Source organism: Balaenoptera acutorostrata, chromosome 16 (assembly GCF_949987535.1).
Source record: "Balaenoptera acutorostrata chromosome 16, mBalAcu1.1, whole genome shotgun sequence".
In the NCBI taxonomy this organism is placed as follows: Eukaryota; Metazoa; Chordata; class Mammalia; order Artiodactyla; family Balaenopteridae; genus Balaenoptera; species Balaenoptera acutorostrata.
In genome coordinates this window covers 33,802,695-33,829,719 of record NC_080079.1, presented here as the reverse complement: position 1 = coordinate 33,829,719, position 27,025 = coordinate 33,802,695, and the positions used below count along the sequence as shown (strand labels likewise).

The following is a 27,025-nucleotide window of genomic DNA, read 5'->3' as shown; positions in this document are numbered from 1 at the left end:
CAACACACAAGACTTCACTTGCAGCATGTTTACTAAATTCCCATTGGTTAAGCAAATCACAAGGCTGGCCTGGAATTAATGAAACAAATAATTTATGGCCATTTTTTTAGTCTACCACAATCATCCTTATCGCCATCATCATAAAAACCAATGTTTGTTGAGCATTTACTAAGTGGCTGTTCCAATCATGTTACTATGTTTATCAAAGCTTGTAATTCTTGGGGCTTCCTTGGCGGCGCAGTGGTTAAGAATCTGCCTGCCAATGCAGGGGACACGGGTTCGAGCCTTGGTCCGTGAAGATCCCACATGCCACAGAGCAGCTAAGCCCGCGAGCCACAACTACTGAAGTCCGCGGGCCTAGAGCCCATGCTCGCCCATGAGCCACAACTACTGAAGCCCACGGGCCTAGAGCCCATGCTCTGCAACAAGAGAAGCCACCACAATGAGAAGCCCGCGCACCGGAACAAAGAGCAGCCCCTGCTCGACGCAACTAGAGAAACCCGTGCGCAGCAACGAAGACCAAACACAGCCAAAAATAAATAAATTTTTTTTAAAAAGCTTGTAATTCTTACCACAACTTTATGGAGCAGCTACTATTATATCCCCCTATTGGAGAAAAGCATACTGAGGCACAGAATGGAAAAGCAAATTATACAAAGTCACACAGCTGGGAAGCAGAGGAGCTAGGACTCAAACCAACACTCTAGAGCAACACTCATAATTACTGTTTTATACTGCCTCCTCTTCCCATTCTATGTACATGGGATTTTCCACAATTGCTTCTTTTTTTCAAGTGGATAATCTAATAAGAGGTTATAGCCTATTTTTAACATGTACCCTGAGCACTGCCATATCTACCACCACTTCATCCATATTTCAGCATTTTTCCAATAAGCACTTTGAATTCAGCTCATCCAGTATTGATATGAATGACATGTTTTAGTCCAGATGGTGGTAGAACCTTAGCTATCTTTCTGATTCTTTGTGGATGGGGTGTTAGCAGTAGTGATGGCAGCTCAGAGCTTTATTCTGGGAGCTCTTCATCTCTTATTTCTTCAGACAAGTTTGAGGGCTTGGAAACAGCTGATAGCAATGCTGAACAATTACTTAATATATACATGACATTTATATATGTTGGAGGTGAGCTGCAACAGCCCTTTAGAGGCCATGGCTTTCTCTCTGTATTCTCAGAAACTAGCACAGGGAAGAGCACACAGAGGACAGATTGGAGGAGCTCAGTACGGGTTTATTGTATGTATCTACCTCCATATCGATATTCCATTAAAGCAAGTGTCACAAACACATATACTAATGGTGACCAGATAATTGGCCAGGTGTGCTCACTAGAGAGTGATGGGGACTGGCACGAACTGGAGAACTGATGGAAATGCTCAGAGTTGCCAGATTGTTCCATTTTTCAGATGATACTCTAACTTCAGATGTGTATATAAACTTTCCTGATTTTAAAACAGTGTGTGTCAAATGAAGCAGGTCCCTTGGGTGAACCTGGCCCACGGCCAGCAAATTGTTGACCCCCCTACATTAGACACTTGTTGGCATCTCTCTGTTGTATCACAACTGTCCTAAAGGCCTGAGGAGGAAACCTTTAATAAGAATAAGGCAGGGACTTCCCTGGTAGTGCAGTGGTTAAGAATCCGCCTGCCAATGCGGGGGACACGGGTTTGATCCCTGGTCCGGGAAGATCCCACATTCTGCGGAGCAGCTAAGCCCATGCGCCACAACTACTGAGCCTGTGCTCTAGAGCCCATGAGCCACAACTACTGAGCCTGCGTGCCACAACTACTGAAGCCCATGCACCTAGAGTCTGTGCTTCGCAACAGGAGAGGCTACCGCCGTGAGAAGCCCGCGCACCGCAACGAAGAGTAGCCCCCGCTCGCCACAACTAGAGAAAGCCGCGTGCAGCAAGGAAGACCCAACGCAGCCAAAAATACATAAATTACTTAATTAATTTTAAAAAATAAGAATAAGGCAAAGATGGAGCACTGAAATGATAAGAGAGGCAGGACTTCGAGAAAGCTGGGTGATGGTCTATTTCAGAGATTCCACTGAGGTCAAGGATATGAGAATAAGAAACGGCCATTAGATTAGAGCAAATTATTCCATACAATGCTACATTCGCAGGCTATGTTCTTTAACAAAAATCCATGGTCAAATAACATGAGAAATACTGAAAACATTCAGTTAAACAAAATAAAATAGATTTCTTTACTCTGACCCTTTTATTGTTGTTAATATTTTAATAAGCAATGTAAGTCTTCAAAAGTAGAAATACATACTGAGTTTTTCAAACTTCCATGATCAAGGAGTCCTTATTTCATGCAGTTCGTCTAGGGCTAATGATTTGAGGAAGACACTTCGGGAAAGATCGATAAGGGACTGAATGAGACATTGGGACTCTCTGAAGGCATGGGATGGAAACTGGAACACATCGGGTAATGAGTGTGGCCGTAATGAGCCAACGGAGCAGCCTGGCAAGTAAAGAAAGTGGGTCAACACATTGGTAACTAGGAACCATCAGCATGTTAGTCTTTGTAAAATAAAAGCTTTTTAGGATCATTCCTCTGCTGAAAACAAATAGACAAGCAAAAAAGTGAACGGTTTCCCACCTCTGATGGATTAAACCTCTTTGCTTGACATTCATGGCTCTCCTTTATCAGGCCAACTGACCTTTCCAATTTCCCAGTTATTTCCCTACACTCACTCCCTGCTCTTAATACCTGCTCTGCTCAGTGTCCTTAGGACATATTCACTGTTCCAGCCTCTTCACCTTTACTTACCATGTGAGTTGCCTCCCCCAGCTGCCCCAGTTAGAGCCATGCCTGTTTTCCAAGCCACAGCTCAAATCTTCTTTCCCTCTGAATCCTTCTTTAGCTATCGGATCTCACAGTGGGTTCTTTTCCCTGAATGTTTAGAACATTTACTTCTGAAGCACTGTCTCGAGACTTAGTGTGTTGGGGATTGCCTGTATGATTTGGAGCTGAGAGAAGAAAATCACATCCTGAGCTCTGCAGCTCTCTACCCCCATTTGTCCTCACAGTACACCCAAATAAGGTTAGGATGATATTATCCAGCAGCATCTAAGAGCAAGGTTATAACCCCATCACAGTGAATTGCATAGACTGTGCTCTGTTGTTAAACAACCACCTGCTGCTCCTTGAGGATAGAGTCCATTCTCTTCTTGCTCAATAGTAATGGGTGCCATTTCTAGACACTAGACTGAGCACTTTATATGCATTGTCAGGGTGAATCCCACACCATCTCTAAGAAGGGGCATTAGTATCCTCTCTGGCTGGTCAAGGCATCCCATATACCTGACCCCAAGCCTGGGCTATTTCTCTCCCAGCACACCGTCTCCGTGGCCACACTGGCCACCAGAAATTTAATGACAGAGAATTAAAGCTAAAGAATCTGCACTCTGCCTTCAAGTAGCAAGTATATACCAGTAGGCAGAGGAAGGCAGAGTAGAACTCTAGTTAGGGTGTCAGCACAGTTTGAATATCAGGGGGGATTCTGGGTACATTCTAGGGTCTCCTAAGGACCCAGCACAGCTCAACAGGGGTCCTTTTGAGTACCCAAGGGCTCTAGTTAAGGTGAGATTTGGAGTGTGCAGCATCACGAGGGCGCATGCAGGGTCTGGAGGGCATGCAAGGGTCTTCCCTTCCCTGGCCACTCACTGGTGTCAACAGAGGGGGTGACCTCAATTTCCACCCTACTATGAGCTTTTTGCTTATCTGTCTTCCTTATTAAACAGTGAACTCTTTGAGGGGAGAAGCTGTCTTATTTACCCAGGCCTGACACATAACTGGTATATAAACATTGATATAATGAATGAATGACAAGTCAACCAAGGCAAGGTGCTCAAAGTGACATGATGGATACAACACAATACAGTAAACCTTTATTCCACCATCAGAAAGCTGGATTAACTCACCCATGTTTTCTTTCTTCCCTGTCGTTTATACACTACCCAGAAGGCTCTGGCTTCCCAGAGACCTTGACAAAACCCCAAACCTCCCAGAAATAATGGCAAACCTCATAATTTTCAGGTCTCATCTTCTAAATTAGATTGTGAAGTCCTGTAGCACAAGAGGTGTGTTACTCTTTGTACATGCCCCACATCTTTTATCTCAGTGCTTCTCACAGAACAGATCTATATAAATGCCTGTTGAACGACTGTATTGGAATGGATTGGAATTATGGCTGGGAGACTGTCCTAATAATCCTGGCTGGGAGACTGTCCTAATAATCCTATCTCCTTGAGATAATTCTTGGTGAATTCAGATGATGTGGGAAAGAGGAAATCAGGATAGTGGCAGAGACAGAAGGAAAGACGGAAGGAGGAAAAGTGGGTAGGATCTGGCAACTCATTGGATATGGAAAAAGTATTCAAAGACTTTGATCCAAGCTGACAGATTGAAGGATTACGCCCGAGAGAGAAATATAGATGTTCTCCTGCCCTTTAACCCTCTCATCCTTACTTCATTTTGAGCATGGAGGGAAGATTCCTCATGAATCAGTCTGCAGTGTTCCTTGGAGATAGATCTGGGAGAGTCACTCAGGAGGGTCCAGAAGGACAAAAAGGAAAGGTTTGCCCTTGTCCCGCTACAGATGAGCTTTATTCTGCTGAGGAGGAGGAGGAGAAATTTGAGCTGAATATATTTTTGGTTCGTACAAGTTGTAAGTGCTCTGTTTGATAGCAAGGTTGTTTGAATGGCCCATTTCATAACTACACATAACTTTCCCAAATAAATGGTGTCTGTAGAATGTTCAGGTTAATGCATGAGTCCAGTGTTCACGAGTGTTTGCACTTAGAGCGACTGAGCCTTCTTTCTTAATAAGTCATCTTGGCATTTTGTCAACAAGTTAATTTGCTTTTCTAAGAAACTAGATTAATACTTCCTGTACTTTGTGCTATTCACAGATCTACAGTGCAGTGAGAAGGGGAGAAGAAACAGAAGAGACAATTAGATCTCTTCTCCATTTCTTCACAAAGCTCCCAGCCTCCGAGACAGCCCATGAAAGGATTAGCATTGGTCCGTGCTTAAAGCAATGTGTCCAAGACACTGTTTGTGAGTATCGTGCCACCCTCCAAAGGACTTCCATATCTCAGTACATCACCGGCTCTCTCCTAGAAGCCACCACATCTTTAGGAGCAAGAAGTAACCTTCTCAATTCTTTTGGAGGATCCACCGGACGAATGATGCTGAAAGGTAATGTCTGAAATTTCACTTTTAACTTTTCTTCTTTGAATGCAGAAAAGAATCTAAGTTAACATTTATTGCAACTCCTGATGGAAAATTGAGTCCACGTATCAGCAACTTTTAAGAAAAGATAGCTGCTTTAAGAGAATATATAAAAAGATAGTCCTCTATCAAAATCCCTTAAGGTATAAACATTCCGAATGATAAGCATTAAGATATTGAAATTTTTTTCAAAAATGGCTAAAAGGCTATCTTTATTTTTTTAAGTTATTCAGATAAGTGGTTTCTCCTAGTGGTAGTCTATGACAGATGTCAATTATTGTAAAAAAAGCCTTGTAAACAAGTGTAGTCATGTGGTCACAGTGAAAACCAACCGTTTCATTCAAAACAGAGTGGAATATAGTTCTCGTTTCTACACAGAATCAGTAGGTTCATGTTGACCAGAAGAGCTAAAGGCCATCTTCCAGTGACTCCCATCTTAAAAGATAAGATAGGTGTCCTGCTGAAAAATGAAAGCCAATGGAAAATGGGATCAGAACTTCCCAGCTACTTCCCACAAGTAGCAGAAAGGCGAGTCAGAAATGGCAGTGCACCAAAGAACCTTGGAGATTTACGCACTGCACAGCTGTCACCACCCGCTTGGCAGCCTTCCCTGGCAGGAAGATGCCAGCCAGACGGGGACCATGCAGGGCAGCATTCCACTGCCTGGGGGCTGCCAAGAGCTCAATCTGACATCCGGCCACTTCTCTCAAGGAGAGCAGCTCTTGTCCCTCCACAGCAAGCCCCAGACCTGCGATTATCAGGCCATTGGCCTTCCTCCTTGATCCTCAACCTCCCCACTCCCAGCACCCCTTGGGCGGGCCCTAGAGGGGGTTCACACCTGAGTGGGTGCCATGTTGATTTGTTTTCTAGAGTCACCTTCACTTTTGTGGATTGGTTATAAAGAATGAATGAACAAAAACACAAAATGTGGGACAACTAATCCAAGAGACTAAAGAGGAGACACTTGGTTTCATATGTGTTTCATTCATTCAGCATATGTTTTTTGAGCCCCTACTAGGTGCTGGGTAGGGAACAAAACATAGCCCCTGCCCCCAAGGAACTTGCAGTCTCTAGGTAGTAGGCAGTTTCCCCTATACATAGGATTCAAGATTTCCCTACTCCAATGAGGCTCCTGGTAACTGCCAAGCTTACATTCTCCATCAATGCTCTTCCTGGGAATTTGGGCTGAGATTAGCATATAGAGTTGGCATTGCTTCAGTGCTTGTGACTCTATGTGAGGACCTTATCCTGTGAGTTAATCAAGCTGTGTTGATCAGATACCCACTCTGTGCCCAGCAGTGTGTAGGTGTTATGGGCGATCCTAATAAAGTACAAGTCAATTTACTCGCCTTTAAGTTGTTTATGATCCTAACGAGGAGGCCACATTTGCATGCACCAAGTATTCAAAGAACAGACTGCAGAGAGTTAAATGCCAAATAATGTGGAAGTGGCTCTAAGTGTTCAAAGAGTTTGGAGGCAGAGTTAATGTTCCATGTGACAAATGGCTTGGCCGCAAACAAACAGAAGTCAATAAAAGCCACTTTGTTTCTTCCCCATTAATTGCAAAAGGGCAGATCTCCAGGCTCCCCAACCAAGGCAGGCTGCCTCCAGGCTTACACAGACCTTTGGGGAGAAAAAAGGAGGCCACTGGTTAAGGTGTCTGTTGCCCTGATAATAACTTGATCTCAATTGCTCTTTGCCTGTCTGTATTCAGATCAGAACTCCTATCAGCATTCCCATCTCTGAGACTCATTGAATCATCAGCTAATATGTTATCTTTAAATGGGGGTTTTATGCAAGAGTTGGGAGTTTCTTTTACTTTCTGTGTTGCAGCTCTTTAATGGTTTCTGATATCCCTCTGTTAGTAGCTTCTGCTGAATAATACAATTAGCCAGTTGGCTTCAGCTCCAAGCTAATTTCTATAGCTCTGACTTGCTCTCTTGGAAACCTTTTTCAACTTCAGTGCCCACTCCCCTGAGGTTTTCAAAGTCTATATGTGCCACAGTGAAACATACATTTCTTTAACATGCAGTGAGAGATAATGTGCCAAAAAAAAAAATCACACATGGCCGTTCAAAGTCATGGAGTGTTTATGGAACCTATAGGTTCAGCATACTGACTAGTTGAGTCTTGAGCTCTGTTGGTCGTATACTCCAGCAGGGGGTCTAGAGGATATGCTTGGCTGCTGTGCAGTGCTTTTCTGCTTGTTTTATTGTTCACTGTGTGTCCTGTGGCCTTGAGTAGGCCAACAACTTTCAGCTCTCTGTCACCAATGAAAATCTGTGGGAAGTGTGTAACACACTCAGTCCCCAGTTTATAAATGACTTGTGTTCCAGAAGTTCATTTCTCAGGAGCTGTGTGTAACTTAGAATACTTTCCTGGAGAAGCAGTATTAAACGTTGTGATTTGGTTCCCAGACTCTAGTCCTCAAAAACCCGTTTAACCCATAACACAGTTGAAATCTACACACTTCCCGTGGAACAAAGAGAAAAACACAATTATTAGAATACTGAGAATCAGCCTCCAGGAAAAGAGCAATACAAGTGAGAGTTAAAAGACATTTCTTGTTGAGGGGAAATAATTTTAATTAAGATGAGTAGAGTTAAATTAAAACTTTTATGGAGCTTTTGTAAAGAACTTTGGGCCATTTCAGAGATTTTAGATGTTGGCATCTGTAGTTCTGTTGTTATGGTTAATTATCTTTTGAAACTCATATCTAACATGAAAGATTCAGAAAATTATTATCCCAGTAAGTTTTATTTCTTTTCTTTTAATGAGAGACTTATAAGTGGAATGAAGAAGGGAAAAGGAAGGCAGGGCAGGGTTTATAATTTTTTTCCCAAAGGGAAAGGATAAGGAAGAGGGTCAAAAAGAATGACCTCTTCCATAAGAGAGATCACATATGAAGTGGATTAAATGGAGTTGGAAAAGGTAGAAAAAAAGGAGGAGGGCAAAAGACAAATGCTGTATGATTCCTTTTATATGGGGCACTTAGAATAATCAAAATCATAGAGACAAAGTAGAATTGTGGTTGCCAGGGGCTGGTGTGGGGTGGGTATGGGAGTTACTGTTAATGGGTACAGAGTTTCAGTTTTGCAAGATGAAAGGTGTTTTGGAGATGGATTGTGGTGATGGTGGCATAACATTATGAATGTACTCATTACCACTCAACTATATTAAAAATGGTTAGGATGCTGAAGTTTTTGTTATATGTGCTTTACCACATACACACACACACAAAAGAATTGAAGAATTTAAAAAGGAGGAGGAACATGTTATGTAGGTCTTTGGTGCCAGGTCCATTAAGATGTTAGAAAGAACCGAAAAAGAAAAAGAAATATGAAGACAGCTTTTCACGTGACCTGCAGGTGCCCCAAGTCAACTTGTCTCCTGGAAGTGGTTATGATTACAAGATGAGGGTTGGAGCTGCCTATAGTAGGTGAGAATAGGAGGAGAAAATGTGCAACCCGTTCTTCATTATTCACAGGGCATTCACAGGTCAGGAATTGGTAACATAAGTGTTGATTAGTCAGAGTTCTGCAGCCTTGCAGCTTTACCACAGTCTACAGGATTCTGCTAACCCTCTGAAATCTCCATCAGCTTGCGCACCTCCAGTGGTACAGGTGGCTCTAGAAAAACAGCCAACAGTCAGTACATTCCTGGTTTTCTGCCTTCAGGACCAATGAGGATGGTCCATCTACTAAGTGGAAAGTTTGCCAAATAATGAGAAACATTTTCTGATGTGAAACATCGAAAAACAAGGTTATGCCCTTGATTACAAGGATGTACTGTCTCAAAATGGAAAATGGAGAGCTTACACCAGGGACTGTGTAAGGACTGTCAGGGACTTCCACTAGTTGAGTACAATCAAGATCTTTCTACTTCCCATCTGGTTCCCCTTCTCTTCCTTCCCATTAACCTTGTTAGAATCGCAGGACCAACTCTGTATAGCAGTGGCAGCCAAAAGAATTATTAACTTCAATAATCAGGAATACATTTTCTAAATCCACCTGCTTCTGTTTCTTTTTTTCCAATGTACTCCCTACTAAAAATTACAAAATCACAATAAAGTAAAAAGCGAGAGAAAAGAATAAGATAACTGATAGTAATGTAAAGCACTGAAATAGCAAAAGTAAAAAAAGTAGTGACAAGGAGGAGGATTTTTCAATATAAGGAGGCTAAATGTTTTCAAATGTGCATATTGTATCAGCCTATATAATAAATTTAGTACATTAAACTCAATTTCTCCTCAAATTGTTCCTAAGTAAGTTTGTAAATTAAAGGATTAAATATTTATGTATTACCAGGACAAAGCATAGTTACCCATATTTAAATTATGTAGTAGACAGTGCTCATTTTTAACCAGTTTAGGTATGTGTATGTATAGAATAGCTATTAATAAATAAAGTTATTCATCATATAAAGACTATAGATAGAATATCAATATGAAAACAAAAACTGCCCTACAAATGTAATATTCTTATTTGAAAATGGGGAATATTCTGTTTCTGATAGAAAGGTCTGATAAATTTTCAACTTATTTTCTTCTACTGCAATAAGTATGTTCTATTTGTGTCTTCTTCTAAAGTAAATGCCTTTGAGTATAAAAATAAGAAGTCCTAATAGGAATACACACACACACATTTGAACTATGTGCTTGTACCTCATAAATAATTTAGTTTATTAAGGCTGTCCTGGTTGACTTCCTCATAATCAAAACAATTACCCTTTACATGCCTACCAGGCAAGGGAAGGCATATCCATAGTTCTAATTCCAAGATTTCAGTGTATTTAAAGAAATCCTCTGACTTACTAGTTTTGTGATCTTGAAATTATTTCATTGATGTTAAAGTATGCTTTAATGTAACTTGGGGTATGTTTTTATGCCAGTTAATCAGCTAAAAAGTGTTCATTCACTGCCCACTATGGCCTAGGGCTGTGTCACCTCTGGGAAGAATGTGACAGATCACATCTGGAAGCCTTCAACTTGTAAAATAATATTTCTTACTCCAGAGAAGATGTAATATTAGGTTTCAGGTCTACTGAGGTAGCCCTTACTACCCTCAAGAGATTCATAAAGTGCAAGGCTAGTCAGTTGATGGTGGGGTCTGTAGCTCACGGGGCTGGGAAGTTTGGTAGGCACAAGACAAAAGCCCTCTGCCTTGGGACACAGGTGGCCAGGTGTCATCCAGGACTGTGACTCCATGTCGAGATGTACCTAAACATGCTCAGGTGTGACTGAAGAGTGTGACTCCACACCCATGCTTATAACCAGGGGGAGCTTCTCCAAAGCTCCAGTGAAGAGCGAAGTTACCTACCTCAGATATTACTGGAGACATGATGCTTCTTGAGTCAAAACAATTGTGTGTATTTTGGGGGAGAAAGAGGGTGAAGCAGAGGAATTACATTTATTTTTTAATTTTTTCAAGATGACATCCCCATTACTGATATCTCTGAAATTTTATTTTATTTACTCTTTATTAATTAATTTATTTATTTATTGGTTGAGTTGGGTCTTTGTTGCCGCATGCGGGCTTTCTCTAGTTGCTGCGAGCGGGGGCTACTCTTTGTTGCGGTGCGCGGGCTTCTCATTGCAGTGGCTTCTCCTGTTGTGGAGCATGGGCTCTAGGCACACGGGTTTCAGCAGTTGTGGTTCACGGGCTCAGTAGTTGTGGCTCACGGGCTCTAGAGCGCAGGCTCAGTAGTTGTGGCGCACCGGCTTAGTTGCTCCACGGCATGTGGGTTCTTCCCAGACCATGTCTCAAACCCATGTCCCCTCCATTGGCAGGCAATTCTTAACCACTGCGCCACCAGGGAAGCCCCTCTCTGAAATTTTAAACTCTTCCATCTGTAAAGAGAAAGTTGGGTAAAGGGAAGGATTAAAATTAGAATTATAGTAATAGCTGTGAACATTTTTTAGTTCTTGCTTGGTGCCAGGTATTACTCTGAATGCTTTATATGTGTGATTTCATTGACCATTCAATGGTCCAATGAGGGAGGTACTGTCTACTAATGAGGAAACTGAGACCCAGAGACATGAAGAAACTTGCCTAGGTGTACACAGATAGTCCGTGATAGAGTCAGCACTTGAAACCAGACAGCCTGTTGAGTGCTTACTGTGATTCAGGCAATGCACCAAGCCCTTCATCTGCATTATTTCATTTAGTCCTTATTGTGGGTTGACTTGTGTCCCTTGAAAGAAATATGTTGAAGTTCAAACCCCAGTTCCTACAGATGGGACTTTATTTGGAAATAAGATCTTTACAGATGTAATCGAGTTAAGATGAGGTCATTTTCAGTTAGAATCGGCCCTAAACCCAGTGACTGGTCTTCTTTATCAAAAGCCCATTCACTCCTCACTTACTACCCCATTAAAAACACAATCTCCTGTTCTTTCTGCAGTGGACCCCAGCTGGGCTTTGTGAAGAGAGAGGTCTGCTCGGTTGGAATAGAGACCTGGGGTGTTGACTGATAAGGGAAACTCCTCCGGGAGGGCCAGGGACAGATAGAGGGGCTGATGGTAACTGGCAGAGGGAACGGGGCACCCAGGTGTAAAGGCATGAGACAGGAAAAGGCACGGTGTGTTCAGGGACTGCTGGTCTACCAGGCAGTTCTGGCCAAAGCTTGGGGCATACAGGGAGTAAGTAGGAAGGCATGGGCTGGGCTGGGGGGAGAAAATAGGTCTCCATAGGGTTGTATTTCATGATAAAGAGCTTGGCTTTTACCTTGTAAGTAATGAGAGACACTGAAGGGTTCTAAGGAAGCGTGTGATGTGATCAGACTCTGTTTTTAGGAAAATCCATCTGGCTGCAGTGTGGAGTGGGGCTGCTCAGAGTGTCACCCTTAGCCCACCTGCATCAGAATTGCCCAGCCTGAGTGTCCAAAGTATAGCTTTCTGGGCTTCACCCTCAAACCTACTGAATTAGGGTCTCTGATACTTCAGGTGAGTATGTTTGGTGTGGAAGGTGGATGGAAGGAAAGAGCAGTGAGAACTGGAGGCATTTAAGAGGCTGTTGCTAAGGCAATGTAGGGTGCTGCTAGCACATTTAGTAATTGGTAAAAATTACGAAAAGACCCCCTCCTCACTCTCTGCAGAGTGATACAGCCTCATACCCACACATATCGTTTAGTGCACAGCATGTGGGCTGGATCTCGGACCTCCCCTCCACTCGGGTCAGGACTTTTGTGCAGTGCACAGACTGTTCACTGTACCAAAGAGTCTAAATCCTTGGGAAGCAGCAGAGAGGTGTAAGTAAGAGGTAGAATTAATAGAATGTGGAGACTGAATGGATGTAGTGGGGATAAAGGGAGTTAGGTTTAAGATGACCATGAATTTATCTTTAAAAAAATAATTTCAAATCCTTCCAATGTGTTACTAATGGCAAAAGTTAATAGAATTGTTGGATCATATGCCCACCCATCCTTCCCATCGCTTCAAGAAATCAAGAAATTAAGGGTTGGTTAAATCCTAACATTGAATTCAGAAAGATGGTTGGTGAGGACAGCAACCCCAGCCAGTCACTTGGAGTTCCTCTGTTTGAGCTGATCATAAAAATGTTAAGTCCTAGTTACAGAAACTCAGAGTGGGCCATATTCCTGAAATTCATTTGCAAGATAGTTATTTGAAACTCTATACCCAAAGAAACAGCAGCAACTGGATTCCAAGCCTTCCTCCCAAAGCTTGCTTACCACGTATAAAACTGAACTCATAACTGTTTTAAATCAAAAAGTCCTAAAAGGTGACTTTTCAATGTCAGTAAGCAAATGTTTTCCCAAAACAAACTGGAATAAGAAATCGCCAACATTACTGTTGGTGGGAATGTAAATTGATACAGCCACTATGGAGAACAGTATGGAGGTTCCTTAAAAAACTAAAAGGAGAGCTACCATACGACCCAGCAATCCCACTACTGGGCATATACCCTGAGAAAACCATAATTCAAAAAGAGTCATGTACCAAAATGTTCATTGCAGCTCCATTTACAATAGCCAGGACATGGAAGCAACCTAAGTGTCCATTAACAGATGAATGGATAAAGAAGATGTTGCACATATATACAATGGAATATTACTCAGCCGTATAAAGGAATGAAACTGAGTTGTTTGTAGTGAGGTGGATGGACCTAGAGACTGTCATACAGAGTGAAGTAAGTCAGAAAGAAGAAAACAAATACCGTATGCTAACACATATATATGGAATCTAAAAAAAAAAAAAAAAAAGTGGTCATGAAGAACCTAGGGGCAAGACGGGAATAAAGATGCAGACCTACTAGAGAATGGACTTGAGGATACAGGGAGGGGGAAGGGTAAGCTGGGACAAAGTGAGAGAGTGACATGGACATATATACACTACCAAACGTAAAATAGATAGCTAGTGGGAAGCAGCCGCATAGCACAGGGAGATCAGCTCGGTGCTTTGTGACCACCTAGAGCGGTGGGTTAGGGAGGGTGGGAGGGAGGGAGATGCAAGAGGGAAGAGATATGGGGACACATGTATACGTATAACTGATTCACTTTGTTATAAAGCAGAAACTAACACACCATTGTAAAGCAATTATACTCCAATAAAGATGTTATAAAAAAAGAAAAGAAGTCACGGCATTGATCCCGAAAGAGGAAGGTTTAGAGAAGGATAAAGAGCAGATGGATAGCCTTGGGGGAGTTAAGAAATACATTTAAATTGAAATGTAAAGAGAGAAGATTAAGAATAGTATTTAAAGCTGAAACATACAGTTACCAACAGAAAAATAAAACTAAAAAAATGTAACTTGCAGTAATGGGGAGAATGGGCCAAATTCCTCATCTTTCATCGAGGTGATTAAATGTATTCTTCTTGAAACAGAAGAGAATATATTTTTTTAAGTGGGATGAAAATCTTTTTTACAGTTAGGAGATAACTGCCAAAGAATAGACACAGAATCATGCAAAAATGGTTACCTCCAAGAGAGGCCTCTTACTTGTCACCTCCTATCCATCCTTACTATTTGAATGTTAATTTCCATGTGCACCTACTACATGAGTGATGTTTAAAAAGAGGCATTTGGAGCCTGTGTGAAGACTGATGGATTCAAGCTGCTTGTTTCCAATGGTATTGTTTTCTGCAGCCATAATGAAGACCATTTGGGGCTCACATTCAAATGAGAAGGGGGACAGAGGCTTTGTTGAAGCAAGCAGAGAGAGGGGCTCAGAATCAAAAAGACAAGTATTATCTGGGGCTCTCTTTGTCCTGTAGGACTCTCAGCCTCTGAGTTGCTTCTTGGTTAAAAGAAATTGAACAGGAGCATCATTCTGTCTTTTATTCGAGCCTTGACTTCAACACTGTGTCATCTTGAATAGGTGACTTTGCCTTTCTAGGCTTTAGTGTCTGCCACCATAAAGCAGGAATAAGAGCAACAACCTCATAGAGTTGTTCTGAGGATTAAATGAGATAATGTATATGAAGAACTTAGCATAGTATCTGGCATCTAATTTGTGTTCAGTAAATGTTGCAGTGATGATGTGATGCTGAGGGTGATGATGGTGGTAATGATGATTGCTGCCACCCTTTGCCAACCCCGTGAAATGCCAGCCCTCCACTGTTCTTTTTTTTTTTTTTAATTTTTATTGACATATAGTTGATTTACAATGTTGTAATAGTTTCAGGTGTACAGCAAAGTGAATCAGTTATACATATACATATACACATTCTTTTTTTTTTTTAGATTCTTTTCCCATATAGGCCATTAGAGAATATTGAGTAGAGTTCCCTGTGCTATACAGCAGGTTCTTATTAGTTATCTATTTTATATATAGTAGTGCGTATGTGTCAATCCCAATCTCCCAATTTATCCTTCCCCCGTCCCCCCCACCACCTCCTGCCACCTTATCCCCTGGTAGCCATAAGTCTCTGCTCTTAGCCAGGTCTCCCTGGCTATGGGCTCAGAGAAGTAACATCTTACGGGACACTTGAAAGGAGGTATCTAGAGGCTGGAGGCTGCCCCTGTGTATGGTTTTCCTTAGGACTCATGCATCAGGCCACTCATTAATTCATTTAACAAATATTTGTTGAGCATCTTCTATGTGCCAAGCACTGTGTTAGGCCCTGAGGATAAAACAGTGAATAAGACAAAGTCACCTGATAGTGGAGGAGATGGACAGGTATACATGCAATTTTAAGACAGTAAATAAATGCTGTAGTTGAGATAAGAACAGGCTGTAGGGGCTCAGAGGGAAGTCCCTGTACCATCTTGAGTGAAGTCTGAGGTTTCTAAAACCATTTTAGAGCCTGGAGAAATGTGAACATCTATTTAACCAAGGAAAACAAGCCCTCACCTATATTATGATGCTTCTGTTGTTTCAGCTTCATTCTCTGCTGATATCATCTCTCTTCCCTCCAGAGTAGAAAAGATGCTAAGCATTTATTCCTGGGATTGGGCACCATGTCTCCTAAGATTGGTATAAAATTTAGTGTTCAAGTTAGAATTTGTACATTTTTATGAAGATGAATGGATTACTCTTTACAATAAAATTAAATGAGATTTTTTTCAGTACGTGTACCTAATCCTTTTGAGTGTTTTAGATTGTTTAAAGAACAAAAACCTCATTTAAATGAGCTATGAAAATTCTTGTCCATGGGAACATTTATAGAACATAATGGAAAATGCTTATAATTTGTTTATAATAACATGTGGGTCAGTAGCAAATATTTAAGAGGAAAAAAAAGAGAAGATCTCAGGATAGTCTGAGTCATTATTTAAACTTCTGTCGGAATTGAGTCTTAAAACCAAGAAACTTAACTAGCACAGTTAAAGTAGTAAGAGGGCATTTTAAGAGTGTTTAGTTTTCAATGGACTAAATTCTAACAGAAGATTTTACCATCTTCTGGAAGGTCTACAATGTTTTGCCAACTGGAAATATGTACATATTTGGTATTTTAAGTCTTTTAGCTCTGTATTTCATTATAACAACAAACTTTTTAGAAAACAATTTCTATAATATTAATCCCATAAATGATTCTGTGATGGCCTGAACAAATGGATGCTTCAACCCCTCTGAGACTCTACCTGTGAATTTTACAGTCACCAGAAACACCCTTGGTAACAGTCGTGGGTATTTTACCCCAGTTTATACGCAGAACCACATTTTTACATTAATAAGCAGACATCTAAAATCCATTTCAAGCAGATATTGTTGTGGGTGATCTGAGAACATGGAGGGGAACTGAGAGCATTAAAACTTTCAGAGACTCTGGCAACTCACAAGATCTGAGCTTATGGACTGCCAACTCTAGAACCAAAACCTTTAACTGGGCTTAGTGGGGCAAAGCCAGCATTTGGTCCCAAGTCTGTCTGATTCCCAATCCAAGTTCTTAACCATTAGGAAACCCTCCAATTTTACCTCCCACTCAAATCTCAGCCTGTCCTGAGCATGTGTGTGTGTGTGTGTACATACATATATAAGTACAGCATGGAACCCCCAATTTGAACACAGGTCCGTCTGACTACAAAATTGATCACTTCTCTGTGTACCTGCTGCCTCCTTGACCTAGAGACCTCCAAGGACTTCAAGGCTATCTCAGGCATTCTTTGATATGGGTACCTATGTGGGTGGGTGGAAGGCTTTTCTCTTCTACAGCTGAGTCAGCAGTCATAGCACAGAATCAACCAAATGGGAGAGGAAGTCTCAGAAAATATTTGTTGAGTGAATGAATGAGTAAATGAATACCTGCACACAACTCTAGGCTAACACACAGTTACCTGTACTAAGTAAAACCAGAAAAGCACGTTTGAAGCCATCTGATTTGAACCTGTGAGCATCACCAATATCTAAAGTTAACTTACCAGCAATGGCTATTTTTCAAACATCATTTACAAAAATCATTTGGGCTGGTCCCAGCCCTGCTCAATATGTGACTAAAGGTACATGGCAGAAGACAGACCATCTGAGAGCCACACAAGGCATATCTGATCTTCACTGGCCTCTGAGCAGGAAAGTCCTGCCCTATCCCACAGTGAGGCAGATAGCCATGGAATGATTTCTCTCTAGTCTCGTTCTGTCACTGCTCTATATGCCCTCATACCCCTGGGCCTGTTGGCAAGTGCTCCTTAGGGCTTTATCTCTGCAAAGTGGACCCACACTGTTGTTGAGAAAAGAGAAAGGGGTAAAAAGGAGAGGCTCCAGTCTCTGCATTAGCCCTGCTTTGAAGGGTCTGGGGTCTCTTTCCTGAGCAAAGAGATGAGGGCACCTCCATTCCACAGCCCTCACGCTGAGAGAGGAGCCCCTATTTTCTCTCTGTCTTTGGGGAAGGCCCTCTTCTCTGTGGTCATCATACCCCAGCACACCAAGAACAGGCTGCTAGTGGTTGAAATTCAGTTACCTTGCAAATATTATTAAACACCTGCACTGCCAGGTATTAAGAATAGAACAGACATTTTCCCTACCCACATGGAGCTTAAAGACAAGTAGGGAATCATGTAATTACAAAAATAAATGACAAGTTGTGGCCATGGTACATGCTACCAAGGAAAGGGCCATGACTGTGTGAGACCCTCTAAAAGGGGGATTAAACCCAGGCAGAGACGGCAATGATGTTTCCACTGAGGGCTAAAGGTCCAATAGATATTAACTAAGAGAAGGGGAGCTGGAAGAGTGTTGGAGACAGAAGTAATCATTTGTGCAAAGGCCCCATGGCAGCCGGGAGTATGGCAAGTGTGAGGTTTGAGTGGAGAGTGGAGATCTGGAGGGTTCCTCAGGAAAGTCTGGAGAACTCAGAGTGACAAAGGCTAACAGGTATTGGGTACTCACTGTGGGCCAGGCACTCTGAGAAGTGTTTTTTTTGTTTTTTGTTTTTAAATATTATCTAATTTAAGACTCACATTTTTACACGTGAAAAAACTAAGCCACAGAGAGGCAAAACAAACTACCAGATAGTACAGGCTCTTGTTAAGGGCTCTTGTCTGTATCCCTAGGAGCCATGGAAAACCATCAGAGGGTTTTAAACAGAAGAAGAGACACAATAGGATTTCTCTTTCAAAAGGATGATTCTGACAAAAATCAACTAGAGATGCCCACACTTACACTGCCTCTCTAGCCCTCTTTACCCCCAAATAAAAATGTTTACATTTAAAACCGTCGAGGCTATTGAATCTGAAAACAAATGATATTCTGAAAGAGAGACGCAGCTTGTATGAGCTATAGTGCTGTGTTGTTGTTCTGAGGAGGTGGGCAAAGGAGGAATAACCTAGTAACCCAGCTTTCTCTACTTTCTGGGAACTGCATCCCAAGAAGTTTAGAAGACAGGCTATGGTGTGGACTAGAAAGGGGGATTGAAGACACTCCCCCCTGCAGGCCCAGGGGGACTGTTAACACTCCCCCACCCCAAGCCAAACTCACTGAGTGCTGAGTCATAGCAGTGTCTTGCTTTGACCAGGAGAGCAAAAACTCCCTTGTGGGCCAAATCCAGACTATGTGGCTTTTTCTTTGACAGCTGCAGTATTTTTTTTACATTAGGAAATTTTGCATTAAAATGTAGAGTTCTGGGGCTTCCCTGGTGGCGCAGTGGTTGAGAATCTGCCTGCTAATGCAGGGGACACGGGTTCGAGCCCTGGTCTGGGAAGATCCCACATGCCGCGGAGCGGCTGGGCCCGTGGGCCACGGCTGCTGAGCCTGCGCGTCTGGAGCCTGTGCCCCGCAGCGGGAGGGGCTGCGATGGTGAGAGGCCCGCGCACCGCGATGAAGAGTGGTCCCCGCACCACGATGAAGAGTGGCCCCCACTTGCCGCAACTGGAGAAAGCCCTCGCACGAACCGAAGACCCAACACAGCCAAAAATAAATAAATAAATAAATAAAGTAGCTATAAAAAAATTAAAAAAAAAAAAAAATTAAAAAAAAAAAAATGTAGAGTTCTGGCTTTTCTGACACCTCTGGGCCACCATTCTCCCTTGGCCCCTTGCACTGGCCCTGATGCATGCACACCCCCAAGCAAGACACACCAGCTCGCTCTCCCATATACCTGGCGCCGCCACTGGGTTGTCTCCCTCCCAGCTCAAGTCTCATTTTCTCACCCGTCTGACCCTGCAGACAGCTACATTTGTGTGCCCTGGATGGTATGCTAGGGAGGATTTCAGTTCATGGGTTTAGGAGGCTGGGCTGGAAGCAGGAAAGTCTTCTTTGAACCGGCTTCTGCTGGGGGTCTCATTCCAGGCACGAGATAAAGTACAGGGTGGGAAAGAGCACAGCGCCTGGGAAACAATGAGGAAGTGATTCTCAGCAATGATCTGTGGGCGGATACAGTGAGGCGTAAGGCTAATTTGGTAGATGTGGTCACAATTTGGAGAGAACAAGGTGAAAGTTTGGACCTAAAGCATTAGAAAGCCATCACAGGCTCTTAAGCAGGTTGAATTTTAGGAAGGAGAGACCAACAAAAACATGGTATAGGTCAAGAGCCTGGAGGTAGGACACCCTCGGAAGGAGGGAGAGTAGTAATTACAAACTTGCATGAGTATTCCCGGATCAGGAATGGTGCACTCAAAATAAAGGGCCAGAAGCCAGTGTGAACCCACGCAGTTTTCATTGGCACGGGGCAGTGCTTACCGGAAAAAGATTGGTCATGAAAATTTTAGCATCACAGGGAGAAAAATGAAATGTAATAAAAATTACGTTTGGTTAAGAATGGAGGCATTTTTACTATGACACAGCCCCACTGTGAAAATCTCTGCATCCGTGCCAAAGGGTGGCGCAGTTGGCTCAGCCCATGGGGCTGGGAGTGGGGCCTCCTCGGGCTTCCATAAAGCACAGATCTTGCCCAAATGTGGAAAACCTTTAGGGACATGAAAACCATGAGGGATCCATAGCCCTGATTTGAACCAAGCAGAATAAACAAACCCCTGCCCAAACTGGAACTCACTGGACGCCTTTCAGAGTTATCCAAGGGAAAAGGCTGGAGGCCTCAAGGGTCTTCAAGTGGGTTAATATCTTGTCTCACTGATTCACTCCAGTCTGATATAACTGCGTGCTCTTCGGTCTTTGTCCTTTTTTGTAGTGTCTCTCAACACCTCAGTTGCAAACCCAGATATGAATTGTGTTCTGAACCTAAAACATATACAGTACCTTTTTTTTTTTCTGCTAATGGGATGTTAAAGCCCAAGTTAGAGCATCTGGAAGTGTGTTTCATGTTCAGGAACTGGGTTGGAAAAGTTCCAGAGAGCATTCACATTTTCCATAGACAGGGTTTTGGTAAGTTCCCAACCTCTTAAGCTCTTACCCTGTCTCTAGCTCACCTCTAGGAAATATAATGTAATATAACACACTATGAAAACATTTGCTGAGTGCTGGCCATGGCTTTGTCCTAGCCAGGGATGAAAACAATGAAAAAAGGCAGTGTCCTTCATCTCTAGGAGTCATTGATTTAGTTGACAGAAAGACTGATGTTCGAATATGTGGTTACACTGTACTGTGACACATATGAGGCAAAAATTACTGATTAAGAGTGTGCACTTTGGTGACAGACAGACCTAAATCCCAGATCTACAACAGACAAGCTGTGTGACCTGGGGCAGATTACTTAACCTTTCTGTTAACTTAACCTTTCTAAGTTTTATCATCCTGCCTGTAAAATGGGGACAATGCAGATACTTGCCTCAAAAAATTATAACAGGATAAAATCAATGAACCTAATGAATATAAAGTGATTAGCACACTGTCCAAAACAAACAGAAAAAGGTGGAGATGGAGCAAAGAAGACACTCCAGAAATAGCAAGAACAGAGGCTTAGATCAGGATGGTTCTCGGGAGGGAATAGCAAGGGGTCAGGTTTGGCAGGAGGGAGGGAGCATGGAGGGGACTGTGGGAAATGGAGCTAGGGAGGGTGCCGTCGTCTGGAGGCCATCTGGAGCTGCAGGTGGCCCCTGGGTCAAGGCAGACCTCAGGAGAACGGGGGTCCAGACAGAGCTATTCCTGGCTCTTGCCCTCAGAGCTCATTTCTCCCATCCACCCCCATCCCTTCCCACGATTCCAGGCTGCATCAACCACCAACAGCACCTCACCTGCCTTGAAGGTCTTTCTCATCTTCCCGGTTAGCTCAGGTGGATCATGCACAGGTAAATTCCTTTTTCTCCTTCTCTGCCTCAGCCGTGAGAAAATTGGAATTTTTAAATGCAAACTCTTCCTTTAAAAAAAAAAAAAAAAAAGGATAGAAGGAAATGAGGGAGGAAAAAGAGATAGAAGAAGGGAAAGGGAGGGAAATGGATAGGGGATGGGATAGACATACAGATGTACAGTAACAAGACGTGTTCAGCAAAGCACAGACTTACTACCTCATATATCAAAAGTGGGTCACAAAGATCAGCCTTGCCAATGGATTCCATTTGAAGGACTTCCTGTTCTTCTCTTCCTTGCTTCTGTCTGAATGTCTGGACTTGGAGAGATTACACTAGCTATCTGAGGAAGAGTCTGCTTGCTGACATGGATGCCACATCCCTTCCAGAACCTTCTCATCCTCCACAGTGGGGGTAGGGGGGAGCCCAGTTCTTAGATTCCTTTGGCCTTAGGCTGTGTCACATTCCTTTGTGTTTATCAGTCTCTCCATCTGTTCATTCAGTGACAGTTACTAAACTCTCCTCTCTGCAGGTGCCCTGCTGGGAGGAAGTTGGAGATAGAAACATAAGCTATAGGAGGTCCAAACAACAGTACTGCAGACTCTGAAAACAGCACCAAGAAAGGACCAGGGCTACCCAGAGCACCTTTGTATCTCATATATCATACCCAAAGGTGACTGCTTAGTGTTTAACTTGGACATAAATTCTGGTGGTATTGTTTTGTTTTTTTTTTTAAGATTTTTTTTAAAAATTAATTAATTTTATTTATTTATTTATGGCTGTGTTGGGTCTTCGTTTCTGTGCGAGAGCTTTCTCTAGTTGTGGCAAGCGGGGGCCACTCTTCATCGCGGTGCGCGGGCCTCTCACTATCGCGGCCTCTCTTGTTGCGGAGCACAGGCTCCAGACGCGCAGACTCAGTAATTATGGCTCACGGGCCCAGCTGCTCTACGGCATGTGGGATCTTCCCAGACCAAGGCTCGAACCCGTGTCCCCTGCATTAGCAGGCAGATTCTCAACCACTGCGCCACCAGGGAAGCCCCTGGTGGTATTGTTTTTTTAAAAAGATTATTCTTGTACCTTTATTACTTTGGACCTAAAAGCAAAAAGCCTGCATTGCTTTAAAAATATTGTTATTAAGACTAATTTTTTCTACTGCTCAATTTAGTACAAATTAATGAGAAACCATGTATTTATGAAGTGACCTATGGTGGAATAACATAATTGTAATTTTGGCTCCTATGTTGAAAATGAATTTTTGATTATATGATTATTCAGTCTCTCTGAACCTTAGTTTTCTGTATCCACAAAGTGGAAATAATAGGCTTATCTTATAAATCAAAGCAATGTAGAGGCATTCGATTTGCTGACTCTAAGCCATTTATAAAACTGTAAGCTGCTGTTGTTACTGCTGCAAATAATTGTGATGGTAAGTAATGACTATGATTGTGGTCCTGGGTGTGGGTTTGTGAAGCCAGTGGGCTTATTTTTTGCTATGTCTGGATGCTTCTTTCCCTGTGGCCACCCTACTTACAATGAAACTCCATCAAAGCAGTGCTTCTCAAATAGTAATGTGCGTGTGAATCTCCCGGGGACTTTGCTGAAATGCAGATTTGGATTTACTAGGTCTGCGGCAGGGACTGAGATTCTGAGTTTCTAGGACATTCCCGAATGATGCAGCTGCTAATGGCCAAGACCCTCATGTTGAGTAGCAAGACTCTAGATTACCTCTGGAAGCCTCCTCAAGGGACCTTTCTGTATCTCATGGCTTCTGTGTCACGCACCTTTACCTAAGGAGAACTAACTCATCCTCTGAGGGCCAAAAGCTTGCATGCCAGGCCTACGCCTGGTCTTGGAGCGGGAAGGCCACCTGCTGCACACAGAACAAGAGCCCCATCCTGCTGCAGCACCCTTTGGTTGCTGCCACACAGAGGAGGCAGCCTTTTAAAAAATGTTCTCCTGTTTGTTTGTTCCACTTCCCCTTAAGCTCTAATCTTTGGCTCAGAAGGCATCTTCAAAGCTTGGTGTGGTCAGTTCACCAGCCTATTTGAGTCCGTCTTTGAACCCTGGGGCACTGGTCTGAGCCAATCAAGTCCCCAGAAAATGGATTTCTTTTTTTTTTTTTAAACTTTGGGTTTATTTTATTTATTTATTTATTTATTTATGGCTGTGTTGGATCTTCATTTCTGTGCGAGGGCTTCCCCCAGCTGTGGCAAGCGGGGGCCACTCTTCACCGCGGTGCGCGGGCCTCTCACCATTGCGGCCTCTCCCGTTGCGGAGCACAGGCTCCAATCGTGCAGGCTCAGCAATTGTGGCTCACGGGCCCAGCTGCTCCGCGGCATGGGGATCCTCCCAGACCAGGGCTCGAACCCGTGTCCCCTGCACTGGCAGGCAGATTCTCAACCACTGCGCCACCAGGGAAGCCCCAGAAAATGGATTTCTAAACCCAAAGGCACTTGCCCTATTTCTAAGAGCTACACGCAACTCAACCAGTGCGAGTAATAGAAACAATAATAACTATCATTTATTGAATCAGGAACTACATGCCATAAACTGTTCTAAGTGCTTTAGCCACACCAGCCCTCTTGCAACTGAAAATGTGGTCCCAGAACCAGAAGAAATCTTAGACCGCACCGAGACCTCTTGAATCAGAATCTGCATTATTTTAACAACAAAATTCCTAGGTAAAAATCCTGGGTTCAGTGCTAGCTATGCCACTCACTAATTGTGCAAACACTCTTTTCTCCCTTGCCTTCTGTCCTCAATCCCTTGGTCTCATTCAGTTTCAAGGTCACCTTGAAAAGACCCCAGGTCTTTCCCATTGACAAAGATGTTTGAGAGTTCTCTTTGGTGCCCAGGATTGGTGGTCAACAACTATAAGACTCAGAGTGGCCAGAGAGGATTCTTCCTGCAGAGAGAGCAAGGGTCCAGTTGGGTCCCTTCAGGTGAAGAGCTTACAGAGTAATTAGATATGATCCACCAGCTGTTAAAAAATAGAATCTCTTTGTATCATTTATATTTATATCTGTAACTGTAAACAAAAAGGAAGTCGCCCTGAAAGAAATAGCAGACCAGTAAGTAATTGGGCCTTCAACAGAATGAAAAGCCACATATCTTATGTGTATTAATGACCTATTCTCTCCCTTTGCCAACTCTCATGTGCTTATAAACAAGTAAATAATAACACATTCCTTGGGCATATGACAACCTCCCCAGAGTTCATGTGGAAACATGTAGGTCTTCTCTTAATGGCCCAGCCACTATACTGAGTGTTTTGTGTACCCATCATGTAATTCCCAAAGCAACCTGGTGAGGTAGGCTCATGATCCCCATTTCAAAGATAAGAAAACTGAGACTTAGGGGCCATAAATTGGTACCCCTACAAATTCCAGTTGCTTAAGAAGAGCTTGAGAAGGGGGAAGATAGCTGGTGGCTTTACCCTCTGTTGTCCTGAGCTATTCCCTTCTGGCCCCCAGCTTGCCTGCCCCAGTCCACAAACCAAGGCCCTGTGGTTAGGCTAAGTGGGTGTCTCTGTTTTAAAAGGCATTTTGGGGACTTCATAGTGATCCCACCCCCTTACAACTTCAGAGGTTTGCCAGAGTATTTGTCCCAACCACGTATGATATTTCACTTCTAAGGAGTTTAAGAAAACTGATTTTCCCCATCTTCTTGTTTCTTTACTGGTGTTTTGTACTCCTTCCAGCTGGGAGTTCACAGGAAGCTGAGCAGATGGCCTGCTCCACTCTGAGAGATTAATTACAGGGCTAAGCAACTAGAGAGTGGCTGAGTGGGATTTGGATTTGTTTCTGTCCCACTTCAGAGCCCGGGCACCTGAGCGCTCTCCCGCATTGCATGTGAAGCCTAGGGCTCCTCCTTCACCACCTCCTTACCACATGCCTCTGGTGGGAGGCGTGAGAATGAAGGTGCCCAGCGCTCCCAGGCATGCAGCCCTAGATTGCACAGTCAGAGCTAGCAGCACTCCGGCTCAGGGTCACGGATACAGAGGCTGGGCAGTCTGAACTGTTTATGTCCAGGTATGGGCACCAGTACCTCCTTTGTCTCTGCTGCTCTGACAGAGGATGACAGTTGTTATTCCAGGTCCTATGACTGTTTTATACCGAATTAGAGAGGAAATGACCTCAGGAAGGAATTATGAGGTCTCTCCCAGACATGATGAAACCTGTGTGTGTTTTCTTTCCACATTTTATTGGGCTGGCTCCGCCCTTCTTCCGCCTCCCACTGCCATCATGGACATCACTTCACGGAGCCAAATGGCCTTACTTATCCTCTAGGCTTTGGCCTAAGAAGGCTTTTGTGAGGATTACTCTCAGTATCTCACAGCAGAGGACAGTCAAGAGGCTGATGCAGATATCCATGCAGGTGGGAATTGAGAGAAAGCAGTGAAAATGGGATGGAAGGGTGTAATTCTGGAAATAACTGGTGGATGAATGGGTGCAAACTCAGCCCAGGACATGGAGGAATAACAAATGCCTCCAAGAGTTTGGATCTGGGGAAGTAAAGGTGGTGCCCTAAAAAGAAAGGGCAAAGTTAGATCCAATTTGCATAGCTTGACTCTGAGATGCTGGGATGTTCACGTAGACACTCCCAATAGAAGCATCAGGATTAGAGCTGAGTGAGGGGTCAGAACTGGAATTACACATTTGCAAAGTCATCTGCTTAGCTGTGATGGCTGCAGCTTGAGATGAGCTTTTCTAGGAAAGAGAGGTGAGAGAACTGAGACTGTAGAGTTCAGGCTCAGGAGCTGCGAGGAGACTCAGAAGCCAGTGCCGTTGCTGGAGAGGTTAAGAGGAGAGCCAAGATCGTGTAGTGTCCTGAGCCAGGACTCAGGGGAGGTCCATGGTGTGGGGCTTAGACTTGTAGATTACCAGGCTCCCTCTGCATGACAATGGCATGGTGATTTTAATGCACCAAATCATAATGTCCTCAAATCTATCATTAGCCACTTTGGCATAGTTTTGTTTTTGTTTTTGTTTTTCCTGTTAAAGGTGGCTTTGACTTTGTCAGCAAAGATCTTCTACTTAAATCATCAAACATAGCCAAAAAGCCATTAATTGCATAATTAAATACAAAGCAGTTCCTGTACAGCCTTGTCCACTACTAGATTAGATACATCCCATAGGTTGAATTCACATGGTAAGTACCTACTGAGTACTTGACTTGAAATAGCATTTGGTCAACAAGTGGGACACGGTGAATCCTAATGCCTTCCAGGTTTTGGTCCCATTTTAGTTGAAAAGGGGAAATGAGTTTTGAGTTTGTGCATAAATTTAACTCTGGTACCTAGAGTACAAGAAATGGTGAAGAGAATGGGCTTTGGAGTCAAATGAGGCTAAGTCAGAATCCTGGCATCACTACTTAACTACCTGTGAATATTTAGGCAAGTTACTTAACCTTTCTGCGTTTCTTCAGCTGTAAAATGGAATACTTAATCATAGTCAGGCCAGAGTTACTGATAGGACTAAAGGAGATACTTAATAAAACGTTAGCAAGTAATGCTGTCAGTACCATTAGTATTGCCTTTTATGGGAAAAAAAAAATCCAGGTCAGTATGTGTTTTTCTTATTAAGTGACTTTGACCTACCCAAAGTCTGGTACAGGTCAGTTCTGCAATAATATGTTCTAAATCAGAAATAACACGTACCAGTTTTCTTTTAAGTCATAGAGCTATTT

The 27,025-nt window shown here is 43.0% G+C and overlaps 1 protein-coding gene and 1 long non-coding RNA gene across 7 annotated transcripts in view; one reads left to right on the top strand and one right to left on the bottom strand.

The window, feature by feature from the left end:
* The window catches only part of PLCE1 (phospholipase C epsilon 1), a 319,414-nt gene that overhangs the window by 143,093 nt on the left and 149,296 nt on the right, over positions 1-27,025 (top strand). For all 6 annotated transcript variants that reach the window (XR_009005599.1, XM_057530499.1, XM_057530495.1 and 3 more), the window contains one exon: positions 4,943-5,231. Coding sequence is in view for 5 of the 6 variants with exons in the window: in XM_057530499.1 (XP_057386482.1) it covers positions 4,943-5,231 (289 nt within the window). In the remaining variant the exon portion in view is untranslated. The remainder of the gene's footprint in view (positions 1-4,942; positions 5,232-27,025) is intronic.
* Positions 10,980-27,025, bottom strand: part of LOC130705010 (uncharacterized) — a 36,976-nt gene continuing 20,930 nt past the window's right edge. Inside the window, exons 2-4 of the long non-coding RNA XR_009005600.1 lie at positions 21,287-21,408; positions 15,576-15,689; positions 10,980-11,112 (exon numbers count right to left, since the gene is read on the bottom strand). This is a non-coding gene — a long non-coding RNA (uncharacterized LOC130705010). The remainder of the gene's footprint in view (positions 11,113-15,575; positions 15,690-21,286; positions 21,409-27,025) is intronic.